This window comes from Cynocephalus volans, chromosome 7, assembly GCF_027409185.1.
Source record: "Cynocephalus volans isolate mCynVol1 chromosome 7, mCynVol1.pri, whole genome shotgun sequence".
Classification (NCBI taxonomy): Eukaryota; Metazoa; Chordata; class Mammalia; order Dermoptera; family Cynocephalidae; genus Cynocephalus; species Cynocephalus volans.
In genome coordinates, this window is record NC_084466.1 from 161,990,486 (window position 1) to 162,003,765 (window position 13,280).

Here is a 13,280-nt window from a genome sequence, read left to right on the forward strand (position 1 = left end):
GTGATGGTGAACTGCAACCCCTGTTGTCATCAGGACTGGCCAGGTGCCTGGGGTCCTGGAGGACAACAGGGGGAACCCTGCCAGCTGAGCACCGTGGCCCATAGGGTGGGTGCCAGACCTAGAATTGCAGTGACAGCATCCAAAAGCCCCAGCCCCCCCAGGACACTGCCTTGCCCCAGAGGCCCCTGGGGGCAGTGCCTGAACATCTGCTTCATGTCTCTGCAGGAGCTGTTTCAGAAGTGCCACCCCGTCCACTTCCTGAACTCACGGGCCCTGGGCGTGGTGGACAAAAGCACCGCCATCCCCAAGTGTGTGTCCACCACGGGCCACTTGGGCTGGGTTTGGAGGGTCGGTGGGAGATCTCAGGGGCCTCCTCTAAGGTCTCGTAGATGTTGTTGGCTCCCACACACTCCAGCCTGAGCCCCTGCAGCCCCAGGGCCGGGCAGGGACACCATTGCATCCGAGTAACCCACATCGCGGTTTCTTCCAGAGCCAGCTCTGCCGAGTCTCTGTCAGCCAAAACCTGCAGCTTATTTCTGCCCAATTACATCCAAGATAAGTACCTGTTACAGCTTCTAAGAAATGCAGATGACGTCAGCACCTGGGTAGCTGCCGAAATTGTCACCAGCCACACCTCCAAGGTGGGCACCTCCGAGGCTCTGCCATCAGAGCGGGTATGGGGTCCACTGCTTGGGCTGGGCAATGACTCCCATGGGACCAGAGTTGATACTTTCTCCAGGTGCAGGGACCCACGTGTCCCAAGGAGCCACACCCGGCCCACAGCACAGGGGAGAAGCAGAACTACAGCGTTCACTGCACTGTGGACACAGCTGGTGGTCAGCCACACCAGCAGCTCCCTGTGGGTATGGCTGTCACGTCCCCAGCCTGACACCCGCTCCTCTCTCTGCTGGGGACGCTCCTCAGCTATGGGCCACTGGGAGCCACCTGGAGGCCCAGGACAGGCCTCCCCACTCCACAGAACCCCCACACAAGTTTGTGTTCATGCACACAAGGACACACACACACAGTCACACAGTCATGCACCAGGACGCACACACAATCACATACAGTCACACACACACAAACACACGCATAGTCACACACAGTCATACACACAGTCACACACACGCAGTCACACACACACACCCAGACACACACATGCAGTCACACACAATCATACACACGCATGCAGAGTCACACACACCCAGACACACACAGTCACACAGTCACACACACAAACACACCCAGACACACACATGCAGTCACACACACGCAGAGTCACACACAGTCATACACAGTCACACACACCCAGACACACACACGCACAGAGTCACACACAGTCATCCACAATCACACATCCAGACACACACACAGAGCCACGCACACATACAGCTATGCACACACTATCCCCCCACAGCCACATGCACATGTGTGCACATACAGTCACCTGCTCACTGTCACCCACACAGGGCTCAGCCAGGCCACACCCCCCAGGCCTCCTGTCACCCAATCACCGCGGTGCCTGAGCCTTCCCAGGGTCGGGCTTTGTGGCTCCCGCCGTACCCCTGCCTCGAGTTCCTTGAAGGCAGAGACTGTCGGGGTCCTGCTCCCTCCCCGGAAGACGGTGCGGTGTGGGTCCCAGCCCTTCTAGGTCTGGGCGTTGGGCTGGCCTGGGGGCATCAGCCTGACCTGCCCTTCCTGCTCCCAGGCAGGGAACCAGGCAGCCCACGCAAGGCGGGTCACCAGCCCCTGGCCAGCACCTCCCTACAGGTGCCCACCCGCCCTGGAGGAGGGGCCAGAGTGCCCACAGCTTCTCGGGAGGACCGAGTCCCCCTAACCCTGGGGTCTGCACCTCCACCCAGCAAACGCCCTGTTACAGAGGCCTCTGATTTCCTCGCACCTGAGGTCTGCGTGGCTCGGCCTCCCTGGGCCGGGGGTCCCCAGGCTCCTTCCATGTAGTGCAGTCCCTTACCCCGTGGCAACACGGCCTCAGCCTGGAGGTGGGCTCACCTCCTCCCAGAGCAGCTGCCTGCAAAGATGGATAATGGTGAGTGTGGAAGCAAAACAGGATTTGGATTTCATCAGATATGTTTAAAGTGATGGAACACAATAGTCAAGAGGGAGAGGCCCACGTCCACAGAGGGGCACACAGATAAAACGCAGTGCATACAGACCTTGAGATGTGACTCGGCCTTAAGAAGGAAGGACGTTCTGACACTCGTTAAACACGGATGCCCCTGGAAGACGTTTGGATGAGTGAAATGAGCCCGACCCAAAAGCGCAAATGCTGTATGATTCCACGTGCACGGGTTCCTGGAGTCGTCAGTGTCACAGAGGCAGAAAGTGCGATGGGGCTGTCAGGGTGGGGGGTGCGCAGTTAATGGGGACAGCGTTTCAGTTTTGCAAGATGAGAAAGTTCTAGAGCTTGGTTGTATGACAATATGGATGTCGTTAACGCCACTTAAAAGTGGTTACGAGACTAAATTTTATATTATGCATTTTTACAATTAAAAAATGCAAAAATAAAAACAAAAAAAAGTGATGGAACAGTTTTTGCTGAAAGTGCTAGAAATTACAGACTGTACAGCTGTGCAAGCCTATGAAGAAAATACTGCGAGGTCAACTTAGAAAGCAAGGGCGGGAAACGTTTCCCAAGGTCCTCAGAGCACTGGGGCCGGACAGCTGGGAGGCCACAGCCAAGTGACCTCAACTGCACTGGACAATGCAGACGGGGCTGAGCCCAGGGACCCGTGGCCAATGCTCCCACCTGAAGAATGGCCCTGGTGTGGTGACGGTCCTCAGGGAGGCAGCTCTGAAATGAGGGGCATCTCCTGAATTCTCCAGAATCTTCCAGAAATCTCCTTGAACACAGCTCCTTGGTACTGCTCTGAAAAGGTGTGAGAATCCCGTTGGATGTGCCACATGCCACCCAGGGGACATTCCTCGTAAATCCAGCAAATTCAACACTGCCAACCAAGGAGTTGGGGATGAAGCAGTGGGACTCAGGGACCACATCCTGGACTGCCCCTATTTGCTTCTGGGCACGTCGGTTCCATCTTCCTGTCTTCCTGTCTTCCTCGGTGGGGCACATTGCTAGGTCCTGAAGCTGTGTCCCTCCCACCCGTCCCACTCCTCGTGCTGTTGGGAGCCTGGGGAGGTCCGTCCTTGTGTGATACTGCATTTGAAGAAGTGAGGCTGGACTTCCTTTCAGATCTCTCCACTTGTGGGCATCACCTTTCTGTTTTGTTGCAAGAAATGCCCATCCCATTCTGCCACCCCAGGACCCCTCCCCGCCATGTCCCATAGCCTTGTGTCCGCCCACCCACCTCCTTCTGGCACAGACGATGTGGCACATGCTGTTCCGTGCCTTGCAGCTGGGTTATTTTAACTTTCTCAGAAGTTCTCTATTCGTCTTAAACCAGAGGACACTGAATCTGTGCTTTTCTTGTTTCAGTTGCAGGTGAACTTGCTGTCCAAATTTCTGCTGATTGCGAAGTCTTGCTATGAGCAGAGGAACTTTGCGACGGCCATGCAGATCCTGAGCGGGCTGGAGCACCTAGCCGTGCGGCAGTCCCCGGTGCGTCCACCTCTGGGATGCAGGTGGGGGTGTGGGCCACATGGCTGCAGGGGTCTCACCTGTGCTTCTCTCTAGGCCTGGAGAATTCTACCTGCAAAGATAGCAGAGGTCATGGAGGAACTGAAGGCCGTGGAGGTACCAGCACTTCCTGCGAGCTTCTCCCGGCAGCTGCATCCACCTGGCGCTTCTCCTTGAGGACTTGCTCAGCACACCTCGGGGGTGCTCAGGCAGCAGGGCCTGCATTGTGGCCCCCCCAGACATGGTGCTCGTGCAGCTGTGCATGGTGCAGCCTGGCCGGTGTGGCCTCGCTGTGGGACCCCAGCTGGCCTGCTGGTCACGTGACCTGGCTGCTATGACTTCATGGCACAGGTCATAGTGCCCAGAGTACAGGACTGAGGTCTGCAGCTGGGGCCTCCTCCAGGAGTGCAGCGGTGGCCATATGAGATAAATGAGGAGACGCTGCTCGAAGTGACTGGGCATTTCCCAGGATGAGGATGCAGGAACTTGCTGCCATCACAGCCAGTGGCAGATGCCCCAGAGCAGCCACGGCCTGGCCCAGCCACATGCCCCAGACACAGCTCTCCCTGGTGGGAGGGCAGGTGTGGGTCCCTCACTGGACACAGACCCAAGGCGGCAGCTGGCCAGCCCAGGTGTCTCTTGGGGAGGCTGAGTCACCCAACTCTGCCCTGGAGCCCAGCAGAGAATAAGGAAAGGGATTTGCCATTTCAGGAGCATGAGGAAAAAGCGTCGGTGGTCACGTTGTGCCTACAAGCTTAAACATTCTGACTTTTGACCCACAGTCCAATAATCCAAGTACATTTTGGATCGGAAATGCTGTGGAGGCCTTGAATCTGGAAGACAGGCTCCAGCTGGGGTTAGCAGGCTGAGCTGGCCCATCTGAGCCTCCTGCACTGACCACTCCTGTCTCTCCTCTGCCGGTTCCAGGTCTTCCTGAAGAGTGACAGCCTGTGTCTGATGGAAGGACGCCGCTTCCGAGCCCAACCCACCCTGCCCTCAGCCCGGCTCCTGGCCATGCACATCCAACAGCTGGAGACGGGGGGCTTCACCATGACCAACGGGGCCCACAGGTGGAGCAAGCTCAGGTGAGGAGGGGACTTCAGCATGACCACAGGCCCTCAGGTGCAACAGGCTCAGGTGACGAGTGTCACCTGCCCATCACTCAGCCTTCACCGGCCCCAGGACCTTCATGCTCCCTCTACCCCAGGTGACCTCCAGCCACCTGCAAATTTAGTCCAAGCATTTCCTGCACCCCTGGTATCCATGATCCCAAAAAGCTCCCTGGTGACAACCCTGTTCAAGACCCAGGCACACCTATGACCCAACCTCCACTGGTGTCTGCAGCCCAGAGGCCACCCAGAATGTGACCTGTCCCTTCCGCCTCCAGGTGCCACATGGTCCCTGCTCTCCCTGCCACACCTGCTACTCCTTGGGCCCCTCTCCCTAGAGCCGTCCATCTAGGTCAGTCCTCGGCCTGTTTCTGTGGTTCCACCGTTCACCTGCCCAGCACCACCTCCAGGGACCCAGGCACCCCACGCACCCCCTGGAAGGCAGAGACCGGGGGCTAGTTGTAAAATCCACCACCGTGACCCACCAGGGGCTGCACACTCCAGTCCACAGAGAACCATGTCTCTCGTTTCTGTCTCATTTCTGCCTTGGCACACTAGGCCGTCCCTTCCTTGCAGGCTCAGGCCTGTTTTCGAGGTGCCTCCAGGTGCCCACAGCCCAGACACTCTCCAGGCCTGCAGGCTGGGCTCGCCTTCGCCCACACCCCACCACTTCCCACCCTCCCATCTCTTCTCTCCTCCCTCCATCGTCCACACTGGCGGTCAGGTGGAGCTTGGTCAGGCAACAGCCCAGCTACACACCCCTCAGGGTCAGGGGCAGACAGCCCGTTGGTGGACAAGGCCCAGAGGACCTGGCTTCCCACCTGCTAAATGCAAGGTCCCATTTTTAGAAAGCCCCCGACTTAATAAGAAGTAATGTTTAAGACACACCACAAATGTGTGTTTATTGTAAGAAATCAGAAAACCCATGTCAGCAAAAAGGAACCTTAACTCGTAATGTAATCTAGAGCCACAATCTAGAAAGAACACAGGCTAAGATTTAGTTTTTACTCTTCTTGACTCTTTTTTATATGCGTGTACGTATATATACGTTTGTCCTTTAGTTAGCAAAAATGTCACTCGTACTGAACATACTGTGTCTTCAGCCAAAATTGGGTGGGGAGCACCCATGTGCAGAGCCTGAGGTGGCCTCCCCCAGCCAGAATCAAGGCCTTCTGCTCTGAGTCTCAGTTTTCCAGGAAAACACCCAGCGGTGTGCTGGTCACCGCTTAACGACCAGTCCTCCAGGGGACAAGCCCTGGCTCCCACGTCTGTGACTCCCGGGCGTTGTAAGGGCTCCTGCCGTGGCCACTCTCCCCCTGCACACATGGCTGCGCAGCTCAGGGACCCCGTGGCTGCCTCCTCCTCTTCTGAAGTGGGAGCCCTGACGGGTGGCCCTGGGTTTATTCGTGTTGGGATCCTTAGTGCCAACCACAGCAGGACACAGTAGGTTTTCAATAAATATTTGTGGACTGGACAGTGGGTGGACGGACAGATGGACAGATGGACAGGCCTGAGCAATGAGAAGAGGTGGCCTTGAGACTAATGCAGAACGTCCACCCTTCAGTTTTGTACTTTGAAAAGGTTTGGTTCACACGATTCCTGAGAACATGCCAGGAATCCGTGCGCTTCAGCACGTGGCTCCTTGTGACTTATGCAAACTAACGTCCTTTTCTTTCCCCCACAAAAGGAACATCGCCAAGGTGGTGAGCCAGGTGCACGCCTTCCAGGAGAATCCCTACACGCTCAGCCCCGACCTCAAGCTCCAGTCGTACCTCAAGCAGAGGATCGCTCGGTTCAGCGGGGCCGACATTTCCATCCTAGCGGCCGACAACAGGGCCAACTTCCACCACATCTCCAGCGAGAAGCATTCCCGGAAGATCCAGGACAAATTACGGAGAATGAAAGCCACGTTCCAGTAACCGAGGACCGGGGTCTGGGTGTGCAGTTGGATCAGGCCCGCGCGGAGGCGGCTGGGGCAGAAAGGGGCCTCGCCTCGCGGACACCTGCTTGCTGCTCGGGGTTGCACACACTGATGAGGCTGCTCTGCACCCAGCCCTGACGAACGTGGGTTTTCACTAATTTGGGATTAGTAGGTGGAGGTTCAGGGGTACCCACCCAAGGCTACTCCACAGGGAGAGGCAGGGCTGGGCTCACACCCAGGCCCAGAGGCCAGGAGCTGACCTCTCTTCCCAACAGACAGAGCCAAGATGGGCACACAGTGTTGGAGGTTTGTGTGTTTCTGCTAGAACTAAAAGATTAAATTTCAAAATTAAAATGAGAATGGAGTAAATAGACTTCTCCAGAGTTTCATACCTATCTATGCTTCTTATAGACTAATGGCCTCTCCCAATTCTCCAGTAATCCCCTCACCTGAAAAAGACCCAACATCCAACCGCCCCTGACTTAATAGAGTCCACCCTATGTCTGCTCAGCAGCAAAGGACCAAAACAAAGGACCAAAACTGACCTCTTGAGCCCACACTCCAACCACGGGCCCAAGAGTTCCAAAACTTCCATTGGAGCCCCTGAGGTTTCCAATGACCTGAGCCCCAGCCCGGGTTCAACACGTACCCACCCACCCCCACCCAGAACTCCCCCCCTTTTCCACTGCCCAGTCCTCCCTACTCTTCCCCAGCCCAGATCCCCCAGGAGCCTGGCACAGCCATGAGCGAGGGGGTCACCTGGGCTGGACACCCTCTCTCCTCCCTGTGCCTAGTCCCCACACCCCCAGCTTAGGACAGATGCTAGGGAGATAGCTGTGCCCAGCAAAGCTCTTCTTCCCAGGAAAGGGCATGGGGCACTAGCAGCAGCTCCAAACAGATGTCACCTCTGTGGGCCCCCCTACCTGAGCGGCAGCCCACAGGCCACTGCCCACTGCCTCTAGCAGCCGTGCATGCACACACCGCGCCCCCAGCTCCCCCACCTGCTGCACCCCATGGCTTTGTCAGACAGACGAGGACGTGAAGTTTGCTGCCTCGATGGTACCAAGCCCTTCCCTGAAGTCGATGGTCTCCAAACAGGTGGGGTTGAGCATTTGCTCAGTGACTGGAGGAAGCCCCTCTGGGCAGGGCTCGAAACAGGATGGCTGCGGCAAGTCTAGGGAGCCTTCCTAGTCTGATCCCCACACTGGCCTCTCCTGCAACAGGGAGGCCGCACCCCTGGCTGCCATCCCAGGCACCGCAAGACTCAAAATTGTTCTTTTGTGTTTTAGGATTAGTGATTTAGAGCAACGAGCTAGTGGCAATTCTAGGAAAACTTGCTTGTGAGAAAACGCCAAATTTTTAATGTCAACCTGTGTTTCCCCACATAAATTCACAGGAGACACCCAGGCCCTGCTTAAATGTAACGTAAGAAGAGCTCACATCCTGGCCCTGCTAATACGATTCATTTTTTTAGGCTTTTATATGAAGATTTTGTTCTGCCGATCAATTCTACATGTTTAGATTTTGTATCTAACAAAGGTAGCGTCCAGCGCAAATCAACATTTTGATTGTAACGACTCATTTTGCAGGACCCAGCTTTTGGCTTCAGCAGGAGTGTTTGCATGGCGCCCTCATGTCATGTGGTTTCTAAATAAAATCATTTCTAGCAAGCTGCTTGCCTGCTGCTCCTTCTGTGGGTTGGGGTGATGTCTGCTTTGTAGGGTAGGAAGGTCTCCACAGAAGAGGTCCACTTTACAGGCACTTCTGAAGACGCAAGGTGCGAGGCAGCTCAGTTCCGAAAACTAAGCTGCCGGGTCCAGCGCTCCCTCGACGGCATGGAGAAAGGGTCCAGGTCTGGAGATGTGTTTCTAATTCAGGCCCACCAGGAGAACTGAAACCCCAAAACGCCCAGGCCCATGAGACAAGCAAACCTACCCTGCTGCTGCAGGAAATACTTGCTTCTGGTGGAGACTGCAAACTGCCTGAAATAGCTGGGTCATTAAGGCCACACTGCTGGCCACCCATCCCAGGAGGCTGTGGCCTCAGCGCTCACCAGCCAGCTCCCCACCTGGCAGCCTGGGCATCACCCACGCAAGATGGACCTGGGTCCGCAGTGACTTCGCCAGAGCTGCAGCCCCATCTCAGAGAGGGACGTGGGGGGGCTGCTCATGAGGGGCTTGGCTGCCACTGGGAAAGGACCCTGATGTCACAGTTTAGGTTAACAGATATTGCAAAGGGAGGGGTTTAAGGCCAGGGACTCTGAGAGTTTTGGGGTGTAAACTGTTGGTGCTTTCTGTGGAAGAGCAATCTGTCTGTGCAGGAGGAAGGAGTCAGGTTATGCAGAAGACAATGAAACAGCAAAGTCACGCTCACAGGGCAGGAGCCAATGTGGGCAGGTACTGTGGCGCCCAGGCCATGTGTGCTTGGGTGGTTTTGGTCCTCACCTACCTCAAAATCACTGAAACCCTAGTCCTCTTCCCCAACTTCCCCTACTGAGAAGCTATGCGGTGGGGTCTCCCTTGCCTTGGTGGGTCTTACTAAACTTAGCTCTGCTGACCCACGGAGTTGACCTGTGGAGCACTGACAGCCAACGGTTCCTTGACCCCCCAGGGAAGCCCCACTTCCCAGGTTCCCACCCACATGCCACCCTCCTGTGCTGACAGAGTCCGCCCCCACTACTCCAGGAGAAGCCACCACCACACAGGACTACCTGAGATCAGCACACCGGGAACAAGCCCAAGGTGACCACGGGTGGGCTATGTGGAGAGTGGGGGACGCCCCATCAGCCCCAGCTGTCCCAGCCAGCCCAGCCCACTTAGAGAAGGTATAAGAGACCCAGACAATAGCCAGGCCATAGCCCCAGAAACAGCGCCCAGGAGAGCCAGCCCAGCATTGCCAGCCAGAGGCACCCTCACCCGCCCCAGTCACAGGAGACAGAGAGGAGCAGACGAGGTCCTCGTCCCCAGTCACAGGAGACAGAGAGGAGCAGACGAGGTCCTCGTCCCCAGTCACAGGAGACAGAGAGGAGCAGACGAGGTCCTCGACCCGTCACAGGAGACACAGAGGAGCAGACGAGGTCCTCATCCCCAGTCACAAGAAAACACAGAGGGGACGAGGTCCTCGTCGAAGCTCCTGACCCACAGAATCACCACATAACAAAGCGGTGGCTATCCCTCGCCAGGCTTAAGTGGCCTGCCACACCCAGTAGATCACTAAAATGCCGGCTGTGCAACGTCAGGCTGCTCAGTGCCCCTCTGTGACTCGGCCGCTGATCTGCAGAAGCGGCTTGTGGCAGCCAGCCCAGCGGCTCAGAAGACATAAGCTGCTCCCGCTGCCGCTGCCTACACTGGTAGCTGAGCACGCAGGGAGCCTCCTGATGCACCTCGCCCTGTCTCTCCAGCCTCACTCCATCCCCTCCTATGTCAGCTTCTACACAATGTGCTCACACAGGGGTTCCTGGTGCTGTTTCCCAGGGGATGCTCAGGAAAGTGGGCGTCCACCCTGCCTGCCCCCAATCCTGGAGCGGTGGCCTGCACTGCAGCTGCCCCATCAGCAAAAACATCCCTCTGTGGCCCACCCCTCTTCCCCGCCCCTGGCAGCCCGTCCCTGTAGTTTTGCGTTCTCTGGAACGTCCTACAAATGGATCATACGGGATGTAACCTTGGGATCTGGTGCTTTCACTGAGCAAAATGCAGTTAAGACTCATCCCTGTTGCTGCAGGGGTCAAAGGTCACATGGATGCCCCAGGTTGTGTTTGCCCAGCACCCATCGAAAGGACATCTTGGCCACTTCCAGGTTTTGGCAGTTATGAATAAAGCTGCTGTAAACCATGCGCAGGTTTCTGTGCGGACGTAGGTCTTCAGCTCCTTTGGGTAAATACTAAGTGGCGTGATTGCTGGGTCATCCGGTGAGAGTACATTTAGTTTCATAAAAAAACCACCATTCTATCCCCCACATGGCTGTGACACCTTGTACTCCTGCCAGCGACGATGTGTGCCCCTCCTCCCCCACCCTGCCTGCATCTGCCGGCCGTGATGGTGGCATTCCGGACCGATGGGTGGCTCTACTCTGTACTTCCCTGATGACAATGGTGGTGAGCATCTCTCCACGTCCCACTTGCCATCTGAGTGTCTTCTTTGGAAAAGGCCACATCTTCTCTCCATGTTTATGGGGTCGTTCTCTACGGTACAGGAGCGTAGATACACAACTCTGTGCACTTGTTAAAACCCATGGAGCCTGGCGCGCTTCCTTGGTTTCAGTCTGGAAAATCTTTGAGAAGTCAGGCAGATCTGTCACTCACAGGGATTCAGGTCTGCAATCCTGGCACTACTTCCCACGCACACTGAGGTTGCAGATGAGAGAGCCAGGCCACCACTGTCCAGAGAGAAGCTCAGAAAAGCCAGTGAAGGCAAGAAGGGACAGGAAGTGCTGGGAGAGCATTTCAGACCTCACGCACACTCGCATTCATCCTAACAGGACACAGACTCAGAAATAAACAGATATGTGCACACAGGAGTTAGAACACACAAACACCTCCAGACCCTACACCAAAAGGCCTCAGCACAGGGCTTCTCAGCCGCCCACCACTGCCCCGGGGGGCGGTCATTCCCCGTGCACTGCAAGCTGTTCAGCAGCACTGCCGGTCACCACCCCCCAGATGCCAGAAGCACTGCCCAACCCCAGGTATGATAACCAGCAATGCTCAGACATTGCCAAACATCCCTCCCAAGAACCACTGGCCTAGAAGTAGTGACAGCTGGCACACCCTCAACCCAGACAGTGGTTCCACATACTATTCTCCAAAAAAAGGAACCACAGATTTTTTGAGAAATGGCTCAACAGCTGATTCCAGGGCTGGGGCTGGCAAAGACAGAAAGTGCTTTGAAGGAGGAGGGGGACGTATCAATAGGCCAGAAAAAGAGGAAAAGACCTGGGAAACACTCCAGTGGTCAAAGCTGGAATAATCTGAGCAAAAAAATGATAGCACTGCGTTATGACATGAAGGACAAAATACACATCCAGAGTCCACACTGACAGGAGCATGTGCTGCATGAGGAAATACTGGGGAAGGGGAGACAGATCCTGCTCCTCCCGGAGGTGGAGCTTAACACCCTCCCGAGTGGGGGATGGACTCAGTGACGGGACAGTGGCGAGCCTGGCAGACACCACCCTAACCAAGCATGGGGGTCCCGTCACATTCTGAGCCAGCACCTCCCCTCTGGGGGACCCCAGTCTAGTCATGGAAGACACCAGGTAAGCCCAAATTGAGGGATGTACCACAAAACACCTGGCCAGTCTTCCTCAGCAGTGTCAAGGACATGAAAAATTGCCACAGACCAGCAGCCACATGCAGCATGGTGCATGACGGGAGCCTGGGGCAGGAAAGGGACGTTAGTGGAAAAACTGGTAAAAAGGAAATAAAGTCTGTGGTTTGGGCAACAGGAGTGTGCCAATGTTAGTGTCTTAGCCTTGACAAATGTACCATGTTTATCTAAGATGTTTTATATTAGGGGAAACAGGAACCAAACCTAAAATTATTCAGTAATAAAGTGTTTTTTAAATTGCTGTAGCTAGTGTACAAAAATACAACTTATTTTTATCTATTGCTGTGTTCAGTGACCTTGCTAGATGTACTGAACCCTAATACTGCACTTGTGGATTATCCTGTACTTTCCATGTGTACAGTCACATCATCTGAACTAGTGACCGTTTCCTTCCAGTCTTTGTACATCTCGTTTCTTTTTCTTGTCTTACTGCACAGGCTGGGACTTCTAGGAGAGTGTTGAAGAGCAAGTGCTAATGTCGGGGAGAAGCGCTCCGTATTTTACATTGTCTGTAACGTTAACCATAGACATACTTCATCAGAATAAAGAAGTTCCTTTCGGGGGAGTGTGTGATTTATGAAACTAAGTCTGACAGCTGGTCACCGCTCTTTGTCAAACCCAGCCCTTATGCCGCCTGCACACCGTCGCCTGGATGAACGAACTAGGCACACCCCAGGCGCACGTGCTACGGCGGGGGAGGAGCGGGGCCGGGAAGAGGCGGGAGAGCAGGAAGGGGCGGGAGAGGCCCTGGGCGGGAGGTGAGGGGTCGCGTCACCCCGCCCCGGGAGGGCACCTGACATCACGTGACTCGGCTGGGCGTGGGCGGGGACTGAAGGACGCAGCACGTGCGTAAAAGCGATTGCGCCTAACGCCCCTTCTGCGCATCACCTTGGTATGTTGTATCTCAATTAAACGATTTTGAGACAACCGCTCCTGTTCTGCAGGTTCTTCCGCATCAGGGGAGGGACGAGGACGTCACCGCGCAGGAACAGACCGAGCTCAACTTGGCCGGGCGGGGCGGGGCCGAGGGGGCGGAAGAGGTTGGGGAGGGGTCGCGGAGGGGTCGGAGGGGGAGGGGAGGGACCGAGGGGCCGGGGAGGGGGCGGGAGGGAGGGGCCGGGGAGGGGGCGGGAGGGAGGGGCCGGGGAGGGGGCGGGAGGGAGGGGCCGGGGAGGGGGTGGAGAGGAGAGGGGAGGGACGGAGCGGGGCGGCCGGGCGGTGGGAGGGTCGCTTGGCCCCCGCTGCACCTGCGGGCGGCGGCGCAGGGTCCTCAGAGTGCGTGCGGGCGGCCGCGGTCCCGGAGTCCCTGCGTGCCCCGGCCCGGCCCCGGG

General features: G+C 56.3%; 1 protein-coding gene across 1 annotated transcript in view; it reads left to right on the top strand.

Moving 5' to 3' along the window:
• Positions 1-6,623, top strand: part of KNDC1 (kinase non-catalytic C-lobe domain containing 1) — a 71,249-nt gene extending 64,626 nt beyond the window's left edge. The window contains exons 25-30 of the mRNA XM_063101628.1: positions 226-308; positions 491-641; positions 3,455-3,577; positions 3,653-3,712; positions 4,523-4,680; positions 6,392-6,623. Coding sequence (XP_062957698.1) covers positions 226-308; positions 491-641; positions 3,455-3,577; positions 3,653-3,712; positions 4,523-4,680; positions 6,392-6,623 — 807 coding nt within the window. The remainder of the gene's footprint in view (positions 1-225; positions 309-490; positions 642-3,454; positions 3,578-3,652; positions 3,713-4,522; positions 4,681-6,391) is intronic.
• The last annotated feature ends 6,657 nt before the right edge of the window (positions 6,624-13,280 follow it).